Genomic DNA, 20,578 nt, shown 5'->3' with positions numbered 1-20,578 from the left:
GACTTCTTTTCATATTTTTGGTTCTTCGGATTTTAAAAGGATTAATAGATTGGAAACCAGAATATGTGCACTCACTGGGCTGGCACATTTAAGCAAAGTTACACACCAAATAAAAAAATAAATGCAAAAAAAGGCAGAACTCTCACCTCTCAATCACAGCTCATTTTGCCTCCTGTTCACATGCATTTCAAATGTTGAGCTATGGACACACCAGGCATGTGACGGAAGAGGCTTAGTGCAAAATGTCAAAGTGGTGCAAATCTCACAAATTATTAATAACTCCTCCATGATCAATTTTAAAATGGTTGGCACTTTCGTTAATTAAAAGGGACACCATCTATATGTCACTACCAAATTCAAGTCCCTGATTGATCAAAGATCAACCTTGTAGCGACTTCAATTGTTCAAAACCAGAGGCTGACGCTGGGTGGGTCCGGGTATTGAATGACGCGTTTAAAAAACCATAGAGCATAACGAAGTTTGTATTTTGAAGTTTTAATAAGGAAAAATTAAGGTAATTAAATCCACTTACTATATTGTGATCAAAAAAGAGAAAAAGCAAGGAATCAAGAAAAAAGCACAAAAACGTATAAAGTGGTCAACAAAAAATACGGCAACCCAGCTCACCCCCCCTTCCATCTTACAGCGGGGAAAAACCACAGGTGAGTTATAGTCAATTAATGTCACCGCCCACAAACATGTGACCCACCAGCTGATTACCTATTGAATGGCCTATAATCAAATCAAATCTCTATTCATTCACCATACTGAAGACCACACTTAATTCATGGCACCTACAAACCTGGTTTAACTCTCAACGTGTATTTTGTACCTAGAGCCCAAAAAAAGCTGCAGGAACTTGTGTAGCCAAGTGTGGACTCAGGAGTTTTCAGCACGGAGGCCTGAAATGTTCATTTATGTGAGTTTACATAGACTCTTCATTGGAAGTGCCCGCTTGAACGAGCGTTGCTGAGGGCAGTGTGACGAGCTTAACACCACAGAAACTTGTATCTATGGAGCAGGAGAGCAGGAGTTAGCCATGTGAAACAGTTGGTCATGCCGGACTCACATTTTTCAAATTTTCTTGAGTTTTTTTACTCATAAAAACTCATTAAAACAGATTCAAGATGAATTAACTGCCCAAATGAGGCCAAGTGGCTCTGCCACTTATACAGCGTGAATTTAAACAAATACCTTAAGACAGGAGTGCTGTCTGCAATTTGCAAGATGCTGCAGCTCAGTGGGACACGCCCATAAAAGCAGGGTGTGGTGCACTGTTGTGTTTTTGGAACAAGCTCGGTCTAAATCCCTGACATGGTAGCACATTTTTTTACAATGATTTATTCCGTGTTAATTGTGCTTTTGAAGAGGTTTGATTGTCATGCGTCACCATCATGTGAAATAATGCATCCCCCATGACTGCTGACGTTTGAGCTGTGAGCTGTTAAAAAGCCAGATGGCCCCTCTCCTCTCCTACTCAGATGGTGTGGTAAAAATGACTGGTCAGACAACACAACAGTTTTCCACCTCTTCTCAGCACATCATAGCCGAACCTGAGCTCTGACAGCTCAGCATTGCTCCTGGACACCGTCAGTATGCCAACATTTCCATGGCAAAGTCAAGTCTCCTCTGATAGAGAACAATGTCGCAGTGTTCCTGACCTGTTCAAATGATTGCATTAAATTTGTTGAGTGTAATTTTCAGCCTTTGGAATTACACAACTTCCCTTTCAAAAGCATTTGCTGGTAAATTTAGACGACGGTGTTCAGTGTTCTTGGACAGTTGTTTGTCAGTGGAATTTTGGACAGTTTTTTAAACAGACAGGTCTGGTTGATACCTACCTGTGCTGAGAAGTAGAAGGACTTTCATTGAGAGGAACTCATCATACGTCAGCTGCAATCGAACAAACTCTTGGCTCACTTGCCTCATGCCGAGACACAGGTCATACATGGCTGACTGTCTCATCCGATCCCTGAAAACAAAATGAAAAAAACTAGTGAATTAAAATCCAGCAAATACCAAAACCTGAACCATTGAATTAAGCATCAGCTGGGATCCATCCTTAGACCTCTTTCAAGCAGCTGGACAGTTCAGTTACTACTTCCTTTTTAATGCATTTCAATTTGAAGGGCTTTTTCCCCACTCTGCTCCAATCAAGTTAGTTAAAGCTCCAAGTGAAAGTGTTTCTTCTTGCAGCAGAAACGGGTTCATCTGGACGAAGAGCAGAAGACCAAAGTCCTCTCAGATCGCAGGCCGCTGTGTACAGTACCACAGCGCAGATGAAGCACTTTTTCAGGACAGTGACAGATGACGGAGGACCTCAGCTTGCACCGTCGTCGCCATAGAAACTCTTACGGAGGGTTGTGTGATTTCAAGCCCGATTGCGGCCGCCGCACACACATACTTTATGCACAAAGGAAATTTAGAAACATGTCTACAACATTTTTACAAAAGGTTTTACAAAATAAAATCAATTTCTATTTTTCTCTCTCTCTTAACTTCAGTACAGTATTTGTTCTATGCAAAAAACAGATTCTGAAGAAAGTAAAAGACCCTTATTTGAAGAAAAATCACCTAATATTCTGTCTTGCAAGAAAAATAATCTTATCAAGAAATTTTCGGAAAGCAAACTAATCTTAGTTTGGGAAAACATGTAACCATGTTTCTAACATGATTGGTTGATATATTATGTATATATTTTTCTTTTTTCGCTCATTTAAAGAAAATCTGCCAACAGGGTAGGGAATTCTTACTTCTAAGGGGGCTGTTTTTGCATTGAATCAGGGAAACTTGTTTTTCTTCTGTGAAGAAAATAAAGATCAAACCAATTTGAAACACTGGTAGCAAGTTTAAAAGTGTCTTATAAAACAACCATCTAGGTTAACAACAGTGCACCCTGTTGTCACTTTAGCCTCTGAACGGATAAACGTTTCTCTGAAAGCATCAGAAACTCAAACATGTCTTGCTGCAACTGTACAACATCCCTCACATGGGAAAGCTTTCTCTGCTGAGCAGCTCTCAATGTGACTGGGAGAACTGTTTTTCAAAGTGTAGAATAAATTTATCATTTCATGAAACTTTGGGCTGGACTTTCCAAACTCTTCACACATCGTACCCCCCTTTTCTCTGTCTCTTGCTCAAATCAATTTTGCTGAATCACAGCTCAAAATGAGCTGCTGGTTTGGGAAAGGAATAAAAAAAAGGAAAGCGATCTCTTTCTTTTCCTCTCTACTAGCTACATTTCAGGTTTTTTTTGTTTGTGTGAACTTGTGTTTTAGTCTTTTTAATTTCTTTCCCAAACTGATTTTTCTCTTTCTAAGGTAAAGTTTCAGTGAACAAGTAATCTTTAAAAATACACTTTTTAAAATAATATGAAACAATCCAGAATTTGATTCAATAAAGGTTAGAGGGGATTCTACAGGTGCTCACAATGGTATATGAACCTTTTTAAAGCCTAGAAAAAGCTAAAAGATGTGGGAGTGAGTTGAGATTGAGCTCATAAATTTTGTAGCTAGTTTCTCTTTCAAACTTTGAAATTCTGCAGAACTGATGCTGAATCATAGTCTCTGATGATTGATTCTAGATGAAGGTGGAAAACTATGATGGATGGATGAAATTTAGATTCATATCTTGTTTTTAACACTTGTCTTTTTGTTTGTTTTTTTCTTTTTGTCTGAGCAGACTGGTTTTTGTTTTCTGCCAGCATTTTAGGGTGTATTCAGACTAGAAAAAAAAAGGTCCATTGGTCCAGACCAAGTTCTTTTAATTTGTCCAGATTGAGTCCTGAACCTTGCGTTTGGTTTGGACTGAGGAAACCCAGAGTGAACTGAAGCTTTGTCCATTTGGGAGACCACCTCAAAAAAAGGGTCATAGAGCGGTTCCTGGTCCCGGACCAGGGTCAGCTTGGGTATATTCAGACAAAGAATTTGTTACAGATTATCGGGGAAACAAACTCTGGTTCACATTTATCAAACCAAATGTGTCCAGTCTAAATATGTGAATAAAGTTTAGACTGTTGAGTTGATGTCAACTAATAGGACGAATCTTTGGATACCAATTTGAAGAATTTTGTTGTTCAACTAAAGGTTTATCCATCGTCTTTTTAACAATGTACTAAAAAAAAAGTACATGTTCTCAACTACTACCATATCATGTTTATTTATGTATTTTTTATGTTCACAAAGGCTTCGGATAATCCCCCAAAAATGTTACATATAAACATGGAGATTGTTAATTAGAACTCCTGTACTATTAGACATAAAAGTGGCAAATTATGACTGCAAAATGAGAACTCGGGGACATATAAATGCATGAAGTTTGCTGCTGTGCTTCACGCTGTTGCTGGGTTCAGTTGTTTATTTATTTGGGACAGACTGACCCATTGACATTGACTTATCCAAGCTATTAGTTGGAGCTTTTAAACCTGGCCCTGATTGATCCTTCGCCTCTACACAGGCTGCATACAGAGGTTTATATTTTTCACTGGCCTTTATTCCATAACGTTCCATTTATCATCGGCCGTGAGCTGCGGCTCCGACCAGATTAAAAGGCCTCCATGCACCTTTCCACTTATCCCCTTGTTCATACAAATTAACACAGATTAAATAAACTGCCAATGTACCAACATAGCTTTGATCTTTTTTTTCGTGCCGCAATTATAGAACCATAAAAAAAAAGGACAAACGTACTGCGTTTTCCTGTGAAGCAGCAGAACTCTGCTCTTAAGATTTTGACCTTGTTTAAAGTGCATTGTGACATTGGGGGAAGGCAACATCAGTACTACAAAAACTCAATGTAGCCTGGCCAGTTCAGTTTTCTGTACTACAATGACACACTTAGAAAATACACTGCATTCTTACATTTCTTATTTAATGGACAAACTCTAAACCCATTAGTAAAGTTATAAAATTGCAAAGATGACAAATTATTCCATTACTATGCTAAAAAACACATAACATCCAAGGTATTTATCTCTAATTAATTCAGAAAAAGCTCAACGATTCTTGACCCTCTGCAGAGGGACAGAGCACTTCAACCAATTAAGTATCAACAACAGGGTAGTGAGTTATTGGAAATCTAGAAGTGTAGACCTACTCATTAAAGACGAGGTCAGGGGCAAAGTAGAGCATCTGTCCATTTGTGTGTTTGTAGGAGCGCCAGCTGAGGCAAAAGGAGGACAAACACATCCACGAGTACTGGATCAGGGTGATTTGGTCCTCTATGGGCAGGACCCGGAAACCTAACGCACAAAAACACAAACATCAGACATAATGGGGGGATCAGGCAACAGCAATGCTTTAACATGTACCGCTGATATACTGATTTATTAGTTTTGGGCTTAATCATTTTTAAAAACTAAACAAGTCAAGCAGTAATAATTTGGAACAAATTCCAACTTCTCAGATTTATTTAATTTCCGGCTTTTGTTTTGTTTGGATATGTGCTGCTAAGGTGTGCCTGCCTGTGCCAGATTTTGTGCCAACGTGATAACCACTGACAAGCATTCACCCAGTCTTGTTTTATGTAAATCTTACTAGGCCTCCGGTTATTGGCACGTTTTCTTAAAAGCTCCCAAAATAGAGTCAAACAGGAAACAAGCCAAACGCTCAATCAAACTCTGGAAAGAACATCCTCTTCATGCAAAGCAAAGGGCACTAGTGTTTTATCAAAGCCTAACGACTATTCTTTATGTGGGTATGTTTATACATCAAAAATAACTCATATGCATTAAAAAGTTTACATTTTTTATTTAAAATCTTCCAGGAGTCTTTAGAAGGTTATTAAATGCAATAGGTTTAGTGTTGACCTTCTACTGGATTTATTACAGGTCATTATGCAGCTGCTCAAACCTTTAAAAAAAAAACATGGTAATGGGACTCCTCTGGTCTCTAATGTGAGTTTTATCATCCCAAACCCAAAACTACCCAAATTGCAGGCAGAGGCATATCTGAAAGTCGAAGGTACTTATTTTGACCCTTCTGTCTGGCTTCTATTTATACGTCCGGATGTGGCAAGCAGACACCATGGAGGTATCAAATATTTGCATTTCAGCAAATTAAACAGGCTCAATGAGATACCTGTGAGCCACCTTTCAATATTTCTACTACTGTCTTTTGAGGGAAACTTGTTTATACATTTTTAGAAAACATTTACAAAAAATGTATAAAGCAGAAAATACAAAGACGTGCACAAAACTGTCAACTGCAGTATCTAACAGCAGGAATGTAAATACTGTCTTTTAATTTTCAATTTGATTAAATATTCATGGAGAAATGGGATTAGCTCTTAATCTGGTTGAAGCCTAGAAAAAAAATTCATTGCCTAAAATGAAAAAAAAAAAAATTAAACTGTACTCTAATAAACCAAGCAGTTAAATCTTTAAAGAGATCAAGAATGAAGATATGGATTAAATGCTTTACCACTCATCATATTGATTCTATTACGCAGAATTCTAGTTTATTTTGACACATTGTACAGCATCAAAAACCTCTGAATTCAAGAGTAGAAGTGAGATACACTACAGTTGAGTAGAGTATGTCCACTAACCTGGAAGTACTTTGGCCCACTTCACCATGCGTACCATCTGCTTTCCAGCCAGGCGGTTGAGACTGGACAGCAAGTGGTCAGTTGTGTCGGGCAGTGTGTTGTCATAGCCAGAGTACACCTCTTCAGGCTCAATGAGCTCCAACACGCTGCAGATGGAGGGCGACAGAAAAGGTGTGACCACCCCAGGCCCGTGGGGCACTAGGGCATTGGCAGCACTGGAATTTAGCTCCTTCTCCGAGGTCAGGTAACTGCCTCCAACGCCACCTGTGGCAGTTTGGCCATCCTTAGAGCTCTGCAGGTCTTCGCTGACTCCCTTCAGCTTCAACTTTTTGGATTTGCGGGCTGTGGGAAACACAACAACAGCCTTTATAAGAATGCAATTGATAGTTTTTAACATAAACCGAGACTAATGCTATTCCTACAAGATATAGATTAGATTGTTTTTTTCATTTCCAACTGTATTTTCTGTCTTCACTGAACACCATATTGGTCTTAATTCTTTCCGAATTGAAGTATATTTACATCTATCATCACTGTATTTTTTAACCATACTATAAACACACAACTAGTGATTTAATTGCTTTGGCCTTTCGTAACTCCAGCTGTACTTCTTTTATTATATCTATCTGTCATTACAGGATTGATGGGACAAATGCAGTTACAGAGACATGTGACGAGGGCAAATTTAGAACAAGGTCGTGACACTTCACCTCCTAGGTTCATCCCAGCCTGGAGACACTTCCGTACACGGCAAGCTGGGCAGTTTTTCCTTCTGATCTTGTCAATGATACAGTCATTTCTCCCGGCACACAGGTAGTTGTGCTGACCTATAGAGAAATACAGTAAAATAATGTGTATATTCAGTCCACTTAACTGGCAGAGAGGATGTATAAAACAGAACACATTTTGCAGAGTGCAAAGAGGAGATAAAAAGCAAGAAATATTAGAATCTCTAAAAGTTAAATATGTATTATGACTATGAAGGTAGAAATACTGTCTATTTAGGTCTCACCTTCTTTAGTGTATAAGTACTAGTGTATCATAAAGTATGTAGCATTAGAGATTTGGTGGAATCAGGAGACTGGCTGCAGCTCAAACAGTTCCTGACAGTGATGCTAACATGGGGAGAATCCCTCATGCCTCCTGCCTAGCCCTCAGCTAAACCCAATGATCTCCCATTTCAGAGAGCTTCCTTCCGCTTCACTAGCTCTCCACTGTACAGCTACCCTCCTCCTCGTCCACTCTTCTCCTTCTATGACTACGTCTCTCATCCTTTTTTTTTTCTCACGTCCACCAGCTTCTGAGCACCGTGGGCCCACTCACACTCAGCCTCATGCTCACACACACACAGTTATTCACCCTCGTATGTGCACACACATGCATGTAGGGAGATACACATAAGCACAGATCGGGAGAAAGCTGCTCAAATGTGAAATTGGAGAGAAGAATTAAAATGTTGTTTCTGGTTCTAAAGATTATTTGACAAACGAAGTGCAATCATAGCACCTCCCAGGTGGTGCATCCCAGTGGGCCACTGTGACCCCAGTTACCTCTATTTAACCCTTTACTATGTGTTTAAAACCTACAATACCAATATAGTATTTAACTTAACAAACATGGGAATGTTTTTTTTTTAAATCAGTTTAGATTACCTTATTAACTGATAATGTTTTTGGCACTTTATTGCATGTTTAAGTTTATTTGCGGGTTGATTTTCCACCATTGCATTGTCATTGTTGCATCCACAGTGCAGACTTTGTGTTCGCCTGTAGGACTGAGCAGAAGTTGTTTTCTGAGCTAGCAGGAGTAGTGTGCACTGTGCAGTGTGTCTGCCTGGCTGCTGCCAAAAGCCAAGAAACTGAGCTGCAGGAGGAGAGGCGGCAGCTGTAGCCCCACCACTATTTCTGGCTAAATCACATGACCGTTACATAAGCCCATTTTTCTTGCTCTAAAAAGCAGTAAACTGCGACACAGGAAACACAATGCAGCCATCCCCGTCCCACCCCCCCCTTGCACACACACACACACACACACACTTGGATAGGCCATGCCAAATGGCAATTCCACAAACTCCTAAGCTTTCCTGTCAGCTGTTCTGCTCATATTCACGATTCCTTATAATAAATGACAGAGTGAAATGAATTGCATGAAATAGCCAAAGTCTTACTTTGCTGTGATGGTGGATATTTATGTGGCAGAGCGTGTATCTAAGAGGGAGAGAATTTGTTTATTTATGCACTGTTTCTATGCTCCCACACAGCATGTTTACCTCTGAATATTTACATTTGCTTATCAACTCAGAGGCAGGCTCCACATTAATGCCACTTTATGTTTCAAGCTTAATTATTTGAATTTAGTTGCATGCTTTTTTCCTAAAACACGTATTTAAACTGTGATTCTCGAAAGATGTTGCACCTAAATTTGGTTCATTGTGAGATCAGGGATAAAGAAACACAAAAAGTTACACTCTTTCAACAATTGCAGTGACCACCACTTTACAAAAAAATCCATCTTGATGCTTTTAACGTGTGTAAACTGCTTAACAAAGTTGGCCGTGATCTGAAAATAGCCTCAAAAATTCAGTAGCTGGCCACAACAATAACTCTGCTGTGACTCTGAATGGCATTTGGCAGTGGGTGCAATGTTCTTACTGTAGCTGCAAGCTGGCACTGCTGACGTAAGATTGTATAAAACGAGAGGATGCTCCCAAGAATTGATGTCACTTTGATGCCACTGCTTTGCACAAGAGCCTCAACTCTTTTCTCCTTGGACATACAAACATTTGTCTTAACCCTTGTGCTATCCCATGACCCCACCCTTACATTGACGTGTTCTCCCTACAATGACAAAGGTATCCAAAGGTGGAAAGATTTCATGTAATCCATGGACACCAGTAAAGATCACAAATCATTGAAGAAAAAAGGTTCAGCACACCGTCCTGTGGGTCTAAATGACCCAACTCCCAATGCTAAAGTGCCTAGGATTGCACAAGGGTTACAGTGTGGTCTGGATCAAGAATTTAAAAAAGCCAAAACATTATATCATTATATGAAGTTATGTTGTTTATTAAAGCATTTATGATCTCTTTACCCATATTGGATTAATGACTTTAAATTTAAAAACCTCGAAAAAGTGTCTTCAAAATATCATCATATGGTTCAGATACAAAAGGTACAGCCACATCAATGTCAGGGAACAAAGAGATCACGATGGACATTATACTGTATGTTGGCTGGATCAGAGGAACTGAAGGTCTGAAGGAAGACGTGTACTGCATTAAACATTTAAAGTTAATAAAAGCACATTGTGTTGTCAGATCGAATGCGTTGCAACATTTTTCATCTAATTATTTTATTTTTTTAAACAAACCCCTTCAGCTTCACATCTATGGGGATTTCTTTGTCTGTTTTTCAAACACAATCTTGTGTAATGTTGCGAAAGATAATACAAACATTTCTTTAGCATATTGGAAAGTGTGAGTGTGTAAATAAAAAATAAATATATATACAGTATATATGTATATTTATATACACTTTCAACTGTTCTTTTTCAACACTGCAAGCTTCAACTCTTCAACTTAACACAAACATATCACTTAGTTTTGTGCTGCCTGAGTGTGAAATAATTTCATACTGTAAGTTCTTTTAAAAATACCCACACCATTTGCCTTGTTTGGTTCCATCCATGACTATTTCTTTTCACAACCTGTTACTTCCTTTTTTCAATCATTAATTTTTTTAAAGTTCTAGCTTTAAGTTATTTTATTTTCCTTTGCAGTGCCATTTCTGTCACAAACACATCCCTCTGTACACCTCTGAGTATTAAACCGGTGCCTGGGAGGTTTGCAGAAAGGAACAATCATAAAAATTGTTGGGTTTTTTTCTCAAGCCAGTTTAAAAATGAAAGTAGTTGGTGCCAGGCCATTTCACCCAGTAAATATCAAGGGGCCTGTTTCATGAGCAAATTTGTTCCAGTTTTCCCCAATGTATCAAAAAGTTTAGGAACAACAAGGTTAATCTCTGAATAAACTAGCTTCAATTGTCTAAACACAAATTAATCGATCTCCCGTTAGACTTCTGTAGATTAGTTAGAAGTACACAGTATCTTAAATATCTATATCTTTGGTACCAACTTTATGTGCCACACAAAGTCATTGAGATCTTTGCAGCACATGGAGCCTTGTCTGGTGTGGTTGCTCAAAGCCTCTGCTTGTACAGCCATGCTCTCAGCTTCCTTCGCATCACTCAAACCCCTTTTTCCAACTGCTCCATGGCTGCTCTGTGTTATATGACAAAGATTTTCTTTTGGTTTAATTCTTCTCCTCAGTGTGTTTCTGCTCCTCAAAACATTCACTCAGCTGTTAGGCGATGGAATCTGCTTCCCTGATCCACTCCAGGATCTTTGGTGTTTGATCCTGGATGGTGGTTTTGAAGTTCCTGATCTTGTTTCATTTTAAATATCAAGAGAGTTTCAAATGCATAGATTTCTTGAATTCCAGAATGCATCTTTGAAAAAAGAAAATTAATCTGTTTCCCAAATACCATAAAGCTTTGATTCTACAATGCATTAATAGTTTTGAAGTTTTTTTTTCCAATTTTAGGCACAGTAGTTTCTTTTTTGTGCGGTTTGTGTGACAGAATTTTTATATTGCTTGTCATTTAACGAAGCTGGGATCTAACTAACTCTGCTAAATGGCTTATTAGCATCAACTATCCCAATAGCCTTTTGGACACACAACCTGTAGCACTCAGACACCGGAAAGATACTCAGAGACTCAGTTGAAAGACATTTGATTGGATGCAGCCCAAGACTCCCAGTAAATCTGGAAACCATACGAGATGTGTCCCCAGACAACCTCTTTCACAACAATGAAAAGGGTGGCAGCTTGGTCATAGAAACCACGGCTCAGTCTCACTGTAGACCAAATCAAGGCCAAAAGAAAGATTATTCATTTTTAATATGAACTTATGAGCTCAAAAAGACAACAGCAAAGAAAAAGCTAATTTCTACAATGGCATTTTAATAAGAGGAGATACGCCAAGCCACTGATGACATGTGAAAAATAAACAGGCACTAAACTTCTTAACTGTGCTCCACATGGAGTCAATTATTTTGTGCAGCTGTCTTGTATCAACAAATGTGTCTTTAGTAGAGTCAATGCAGAAGAGAGACTCATGTAAATAGCTTTATAATTTAAAAAAAAGACACAAAAAGACATTCAACAATTTGAAACACAGATTTACTGAAGCACCTAGCATTTCTAATTCACCTTTTTTTATTTCAAGAAAGAAGCCCCTTTTTAGAATAGCATCATGTTGCCAAAGTACACTTCTGAATGCAGAATCAAGAAGCAAGAAAAAATGAGCTCCAAAAAACTTTGATTAGTGGGCTAATGCATTCATCACATTTGCACTCAACTACAATAATATAGGCTTTCTGTGTGTTGGAGCCATTCTTTCTTATTTGCATATAAGTGAAGAACATTAAAAATTGGAATACAAACTTAACTGTTAAGTTAAACCTGAATATTTTGAAGGTCAAAACAGGCAGAGGGACAAAAAAATGTTATTTAGTTTTTGCAAACAATTTGCAGAGATCCTCACTGAACATCTGGAGAAAGTTTGCTGCACTGAAAGTAAAAGGGCTGAATAATTTTGCACACCCAATATTTCAGTTTTTATTTGTTAAACAAGTTTGAAATATCCAATAAATTCCATTTCATGATTGTGTCCCACTTGTTGTTGATTCTTCACAAAAAATTACAGTTTTATATCTTTATGTTTGCAGCTTGAAATGTGGCAAAAGGTTGAAAAGTTGAAGGGGGCCAAATACTTTAGCAAGGCACTGCAGGTAGTCAGCATCAAGCAGTACAGAGAGCTGGAAAACAGGCAGGGTTGTGGCTCTTGAGGACCAAGATTGACAAGCCCTGTACATGGAACCTTTCATGCAGTCGTTCAGTTCCACCTATCAGGCGTCTTTAGCGACACTGTGGTATTTCATTCCAATAGTGGTCACTGAGCTGAATCAAAGAACAGGTAGCAGAACAGGTGCTGCACAAACAGTTTAGACAGAATCCCTGCAGTAAAATGCTGCACGTTTAAATATTATGACAGTTATTGACCAGGCTCTCTGATTCATTTCTGTCACATGCTGTGTGTGTACAACTTCAGGATAGGTTTTTTTTACAATGGAAAAACACATTTCAAACTGAAAATAACCTTCTATTTAACATTGAGCTTTCAACATAGCTTAAAAGCTCAATAATTAAATGGTAACGGTACTTATATAACACTTTTCTACCTTCCTTGAAGCCCCAAAGTGCTTTACAATCACAGTTCCATTGATAGCTGCTCCACTGCCTAACACTGGCACCAATCTATGGGGTTAAGCGGGAACCAAGTCTGCAATCTTCCCAATAGAGGTTGACCGCTTTACCTCTGCACCACAACAGTCCTAATTAAAGGATTGTTTTAATTCATAAGAAATTGATCTTTTCACTGATGTGACCACTGTGGTTTTTGATCAGAGGCATCAGAGTGGTCACCACAATATCAATATAATTCTGCACACAGTCATCGGTTAGTCTGGACCGGGTATCAGGCTGGGGTTCCTGTGTTCCACACAAAGGTCTGCCCACCTGAACACTTTGCTGCTGCTGACCTGCTTTTACTATTTAGAAGTAATGCAAATTTAGGATTGTTTCAAAATGATCAGTTATCATAAACCAGATTATGCGCTACTTTCCATGCGCATCCATATTGAAGCACAGCTTGGAAGCAGTGATTATTGCTGTGAAACGAGATATCTTTTTTCTGTCTTACAAATGTTTTATACCATAAGGAGTCAAACCGGTTCTTCTTCTTTTGATTCCACAACAGTTTAACGCCGTGAGAAAGGGCACAAAGGAGGAATTCTTACTCCCCTTGGGGGGATCTGCATGATTTAACAACTGGGAAGCTAAGACAAAACAACGATGGACTTCGGATGCACCTTAATTGTGCACCAGCTGAATGAAAATGGCCTTTTGAATGCAGCTCTCTATCTATCAGATTTCACACACAGGTGTGTGACAGCTAATAAGAACTTTACATGAAAAGTACAATTTAGAGCTTAAAAGACAAAAAGAAGATGATTCTTTTAGCTTTTTCCAACTTTGGCAGATTTTGGTATCTAAAGTAAGACAAATTCAGGCATTTATCATAAGCGTGAAAACAGCAATGACTTCTTAGTGGGACAAAAAGAACGCAGATCTATGAAAACATTAGAAGACTTGTAACGTGAAACAGTGAAAAGACGTAACAATACCAGTTAAGCTGAAAAACAATCAGATTGAGCTTCTATTACAACCTACATTTCAATGTGAACTAGGCCTCTTTGCAAACACAAGTGTTTGAATTCTCATGTGGACCCCACCCTGAGAATAACAAGAAAAGGTCATACCTTCTGGTGATCAAAAGTTGTGAAAGTGTGAAAGTCACAACCTTTTTTATTTTCAAACCTCAAAAGTATTCATAGAGATAACAAAAATAGTAAAGATAAGTTAAAGTTCCTTAAGTTTAAAAAAATGTTTCCCGCAAAGATGAGGTCACCACAAGGTAAAGCGTGACACAGATCAAACAGACTTAAAGAATTAAAATAAAGTATTTAGAACAAAACCTTCCTCATCTACCAACTGTTAGCCTTCATAGTTAGAGTTGTTTTTTTTTTATTAATTTGAAAAATTTCAGGAAATAAAGTGCTCAGATGGGAGTGCCTTCTGGTGGTGGAGTAAAGTTAAGGGGAGTGAATATTTGTCCTTTTGAGTAGGACTGTAGAAGAACACATTTGGACACTAAAAGGCCCAGCTGGCAATTAGTTATTCCAAGCAGATGGTCTAAATAAAAAAAGAAAAAAAAGAAAAATTAAAACAAAGTGGATTTCAAATAACTGCGCTCAGGTCCAGTAAAATAAATAAATAAAAACAAAAACAAAATCCCTATTTGGATGTAAATTGTCTGACGTCACAAAAAAATTAAAAATAAATCTGAGCGTTTAATCTGATTTGTTGATGACTATAAAATGCTAAACAGCTCCATAGTAAAAGAGCTATGAGCCGGTTAGTCTTCTAATGAGCTACAGCCAAATGAAAAGTTGTGTCCCCTGGGGCAGGCCTTGCCAAAAGAAATTAAGCATGGGCTGGATAATTCCCCTTGTACAGATGCCCACTCTCTCTGCAGTCTCCTTTTATATCTGCATTGCCAAGTCGAAGTTCTGCAACTTTGAGAGAAAAGAGGAGGAGAAGTAGAGGGATTACAGAGGAGAGGAGGAGTATAACGTCTCCTCGCGTCCCAATTTACACCTCTCTGGTGCCCAGGTCTGACATCGCTTTCCGTCCCTCTACTTGTTACTTGCCCCCCCTCCCCCTTTTGGCTCCTCCCTCTCTGCCTCTCTTTGGGTTTGACTTTTTATTTGTCCTTCCTCCTCTCCTCCCTTACCATATCCGTTTCACCGTCCCCTATCGTCCCTTCCCTTTGCAAAATCCGTCTCGCACTGTTTTCCTGCTTTGCTTTCCTCTCTTTCCACCTAAGCAGCAGCTGGGATGGGGTCATCTAAGGCAACGGCTCACATGCAACACTGATGACATCAAAGCCCTGCAGGGGTTTTCTTTCATGGTTTGCACAGTTGCAGTTGTGAGGCTGTGTGGACTTAAGAGAAAGTACCATTAAAAAAATCTCAACTAGTATGTAGATATACTAACAGGTCAAACCCCAACAGTACCATCAAATGAGCCATTTTCTTGAGAATGACAGCAGGCACTGATGTTAGTTTGGGCTTCTGATCACAAAGACATTAGCACTCACTTTCCCAGCATTTGCTGATTTTCATAGACATATATAGACAAAAAATAAAAGTTAGATTTAATAGCTTCATTCACATATTTTGTGAATTAGTATTTGTGACAAAAAAATTGCATACATCATCAATTTTAAGCCTGATTTGACCAGAGAAGAGTCCAGTCTCCCCAAACTGGATAAGAAAACCTAGAGGACCTGAAGGCTAGCCAGCAGTAACGGTGATTTCTTTCCCCCCTCTTCCTTTTTCCTGCAATGGGGCTTTAAGACTGTGTTTTGCACTCAAACACTGATCTAAATGAGTTAGGCAAAAGCCTCAGGCAACAGGCACAACATGAAAAACACATTATGACTGTGGCTGATTTTCCCCAAGCTAAATATAACATAAAGTGCTGCTCCTGGAGACGTACCTTTGGATTTTTCCTTTCCTTTACTGACATTTGTCTCAGATTTCTCACTCTACCAAAGTGGAACACACAATTTTGCCTATTTTGCGTATTTCGGGGGAAAATAATTATATGGAGAATATTTTGTCAATATTTTGGAGTTTTCTGAAAATGTGCGCAAGGATGATGCAAGTGAAACTCGTCCTTTAATGAAAATGTTTCTTTTGCAAACCTGTGGAGTGCATGTCAACAGGCAAGTCGTTACTGACACTATGGACACAAATCAATTTATTTTTCCATCATAATTTGACCATTTTACTAACAGACACAAATGAAGTTAAAGCTCAATCTTAAAGAATTTATTTTATTTATTTTTATATTACTTTTGCAAAAGCTTAGGAATTCCAATTCCAACTAAATATGTTGCTTTGTTTACCTGAAATAAACCGAAATGTATTTGTTTCTGTTTAAAATTTTCAAACAATGAATATAGCTATAAAAGAAACAAGGAGTGAAAAAAAAATATCAATCCATCACGAAGTGGTATACATTTTTAGATATTGGTCTTAAAGCAAATTCAATTTTTCATTTCAGGGGTACCTTTCAGGGTTCTAAGTTTTTAGCTAACTGATTGTTTAGATGTTCCCTTCTCTACCTCTGCCGGTTCCAAGCCCGGTTTGAGAAGGTTGCGTCAGGAAGGGCATCCGGCGTAAAACATTGCCAAATCTACCATGCGACTCGTTCGCTGTGGCGACCCCTGATGGGAGAAGCCGAAAGTGGAAGCAAGATTGTTTAGATGTTATATATATATACATTAAACATGATTTAAGGTCAAAATGCAACTGGTGACAGATTAAGTGTGCCTGATGTGCTGCTTATAAATAAAAATAAAATAAATTTAAATAAATTTATACTGTATTCATCCCTCAATGGGGAAATTCTTCTCCGCATTTGACCCATCCCCTGGGGAGCGCTCGGGAGGCAGTAGTGTTAAGGGCCTTGCCTAAGGACCCCCATTGGGTGATGTTAACTGTTTGCCATTGATATGGTAATTGCCCCCCAGTACCATTGCTTATTCCCCTCCGGGAATCGAACCCTGGATTCCTGCATGGTAGCTTGTCACCTTACCAACCGAGCCACCCAGCCACGGGTGACGGATTGGTAACGGGTGACGCATATGAGTAGCACATTGACTTTTCTTATCTGGATGCTAGAGGTGAGTTTTGATTGTGGACAATAGAATCATATCCAAAGGACATTTACAGTGGGAAAAAAAGTTTCTGGTCAGCCACCAAATGTGCAAGTTCTCCCACTTAAAAAGATGAGAGAGGCCTGTATTTTATCATAGGTATACCTAAACTATGAGAGACAAAATGCAATATATAATATTAAAGGATAACAAAAATATCCAGAAAATCAATTTACAGAATTAATTTGTAAATTATGGTGGAAAATAAATATTTGGTTAATAACAAAATTTCAACTCAATATGTTGTTATATACCCTTTGTTGGCAATGACAGCAGTCAGTCGTTTTCTGAGACTTCACAAACTGTTGCTGGTATTTTGGCCTATTCCTCCATACAGAGGAATAGAGTATTGATATTTTTGCAGGGCAAACACAGACTTTCAACTCCCTTCAAAGATTTTCTATGGGGCTGAGATCTGGTGACTGGCTAGGCCACTCCAGGACCTTGAAATGCTTCTTACAGAACCACTCCTTCGTTTCCCAGGCAGTGTATTTCATCTTCAATGCCCTTGCTGTTTTCACTCAAAATACATAGCCCCATTCATTCTTTCCTGTAACGGATCAGTCGTCCTGGTCCCTTTGCTGAAAAACAGCCCAAAGCACGATGTTTCCACCCCCATGCTTTATACAGTCCCTGACAAAAGTCTTGTCGCTTATCCATTTCGTAGAAAAAAAAGCGTATAACCTCACTTTTAATGAATCCATTGTTTTTAGAAATGTCTCATATGAAAGCTAAAACCCTCCCAAAGTTTTGTCGCCTACATAGAGTAATGTGAAAATTTAACAAATAATTTACTTCAAAAAAAAAAATATGTTGCATAACATCAGTGAATTAAGTAGTGCTACTGTTAGATCCATATTTAATATCTTGTATGACTTCCATGAGCTTGAAGGACAGTATCCATGCGGTTTGACAATGATTCATACAATTTATCGATGAAGTCATCAGGAATAGCAAAGAAAGCAGTCTTACATGCCTCCCAGAGTTCATCAAGATTCTTTGGTTTCGTCTTCCATGCTTCCTCTTTCATTCTACCCCAGACATGCTCAATGATGTTCATGTCTGGTGACTGGGCAGGCCAGTCCTGGAGCACCTTGATCTTCTTCGCCTAGAGGAACTTTGATGTAGAGATGGAAATATGCGATGGAGCACCATCCTACTGCAGAATTTGACCCCTTTTATGGTTGGGAATGTAAGAGGTAGGTAATACTTCTTGATATTTTAGGCTATTGATATTGCCTTCCACCCTGCAAATGTTTCGCACACCCCCATACTGGATGTAACCCCAGACCATGATTTTTCCGCCACCAAACTTAATTGTTTTCTGGGTGAATCTTGGGTCCATGCGGGCTTCAGTTGGTCTCCTGCAATATTTGCGGCGGCTGTGATGTAATTCAACTGAAGACTCATCTGAGAAATCCACCTACTGCCACTTTTCCAGCGTCCATCCTTTCAGCAGGCTGCGGGCCTTGGCAAATACAGCATGTTTTTTCAATTGTCTTTTGTTTAGTGCTGGTTTCTGGGCACTGATTCGACCATGGAGGCCATTTTGAGACAGAATTCTACAAACTGTTCTGGTTGACACAGGGACTTGAGGTGAACAGGCCTGGTGGAGCTCTGCTGCAGTGGAAAAGGGGCTGGCCTTGGATTTTCGAACCAACAAACGGTCCTCCCGAGCAGTTGTCTTGCGGGGTCTGCCGGACCTGGGCTTGTCAAAAACATCTTCAGTCCCATCTTCTTATTCTTTGTACTTGACGCTGAGACACATTGAAGGTGTCAGCCACCTCAGCAGTGGATCTGGTCTTCAGCCTCTTGATAATCAACGCTTTGGTCTCAGGGTGAATCTTAGGCATGTTGTCAGAGGTCAAGTTGCAGTTGATGTGAAGGCCTGGTGTGCTGGAGTTCTTTTTATACACACCCACTAATTGATTGATCAGTAATTGATCACAGGTGAGGCTGTAATCTAGGATTGGGTGCATCATATGACAAGGCGACAAAACTTTTGTCTTGCCAAAATGTGACCTTTCTGTGTTCATTAAATGATCAATCTTTCTTCAGTGAAGCAATTTTATTTTAGTATATTGAACATAGTCTGGGAGGGTTTTAGCTTTCATATGCAACATTTCTAAAACCAATGGATTCATTTAAAGTGAGGTTATACGCTTTTGTTTCTACAAAATGAATAAGCGACAAGACTTTTGTCAGGGACTGTAGTTGGTATGGTGCTCTTTGGGTGCAACTCAGCATTCTTTTTTCCTCCAAACAAGACGAGTAGAGTTCTTACAAAAACGTTCTATTTCGGTTTCTTCTGATCATAAAACATTCTCTCAATCTTGTTCTGGATCCTCCAAATGCTCTCTAGCAAACTTTAGACGGGCCTGCACATGTACTGGCTTCAGCAGGGGGACACGTCTGGCACTGCAGGACTTGAGTCCCTGGTGGCATAGTGTGTTACTGATGGCAGACTTTGTTCCTTTGCTCCCAGCTCTCTGCAGGTCATTCACTAGGTCTCCTAGTGTGGTTATTGGATTTTTGCTCACCGTTCTTGTGACCATTTTGGCTACATTCACACTGCAGGGCCTAATGCTCAATTCCGATTTTTTGAAAAAATCCGATGTTTTTGCTAGGCTGTTCACATTTCCAATTAAATGCGAATTTTTGTGATCTCCTGTGTGACCGTGAAATGACCCAGAAGTGACCCGCGCAGAAGAGTACTCAAAGGGGAACGACGTCACTCGTTTGCGGAAGTAGCTAACGTTAACAATGGATGTCAACACTATCTGTTTTGTGTACATGTTGACATGTGGACATTTTTTGCAGCTAGCAGGTGTGTTGATAACATTTGAGTGTGTGTGGACAGGCCCCGCCCTTTTTGTACTACATTTGAACCGTACCGTAATGATAAACAACCAGTAAACCTGTCTGCTCTATGCTGCTTCATGGTCTTACCCCCCCCCCCCCCCCCCCCCAACATCCCTCTCTCTTCTTCCCTTCTTTCCTTTTCCGTCCGGTCCAACACCAAAGGTATTCAAACATGGTTGAAATTAATAAAGTTTGGCCTCAATTACAAAAGGGGTTTATTCAGTCATACCTTTGGTTTGTCTGAAGATTAATAACCCCTCTTGTTAAAGTAAAATATGTCCAACACAAGAGGCCCTCAGCTCTCATCTGCCTGCCTAGCTGTTGGACAGGACAAGTAAAAAAAAACAACAAAATAAAACAATGGATGTCAACAACAGTGTTGTCAACAGCGGAGCTCTTTTTGTATTATTACATTTATTTTCACAAAAGAGCCAGCACAATAACAATCTTCTCATTTTAAGAAGGCATTGGAGCCAGGATCGTCTGTACCCACTGTTGTCGAATGGGGATGTGTAAGTGTTGGGGCCGTGCGCATGTGTGTAAGAGAGAGGAGAGAGCGCGTGCAGCGAGGTAGAGAATGAGGGGGGCAGTGTGGGCGCACATTCATGTTGTGTGTTAGGGAGGAAGGAGAACGGTAATAAAAGAAGGCTTCCCCCAGAATAAATGCTATTGACTCTTTATTAATCCGTTCTGGAGAATCTAAG

General features: G+C 39.3%; 1 protein-coding gene across 2 annotated transcripts in view; it reads right to left on the bottom strand.

The window, feature by feature from the left end:
• LOC144990438 (mineralocorticoid receptor-like) overlaps nucleotides 1-20,578 on the bottom strand; it is an 81,302-nt gene that overhangs the window by 11,496 nt on the left and 49,228 nt on the right. For both annotated transcript variants that reach the window (XM_078943688.1, XM_078943689.1), the window contains exons 4-7: nucleotides 7,257-7,373; nucleotides 6,547-6,888; nucleotides 5,095-5,239; nucleotides 1,842-1,972 (exon numbers count right to left, since the gene is read on the bottom strand). In XM_078943688.1, the coding sequence (XP_078799814.1) occupies nucleotides 1,842-1,972; nucleotides 5,095-5,239; nucleotides 6,547-6,888; nucleotides 7,257-7,373 (735 nt within the window). The remainder of the gene's footprint in view (nucleotides 1-1,841; nucleotides 1,973-5,094; nucleotides 5,240-6,546; nucleotides 6,889-7,256; nucleotides 7,374-20,578) is intronic.

Source organism: Oryzias latipes, assembly GCF_053564925.1.
Source record: "Oryzias latipes strain Hd-rR chromosome 1 unlocalized genomic scaffold, Olatipes_Hd-rR_3.1 chr1_Y".
Taxonomy (NCBI): Eukaryota; Metazoa; Chordata; class Actinopteri; order Beloniformes; family Adrianichthyidae; genus Oryzias; species Oryzias latipes.
This window is presented reverse-complemented; position numbering and strand designations above follow the sequence as displayed.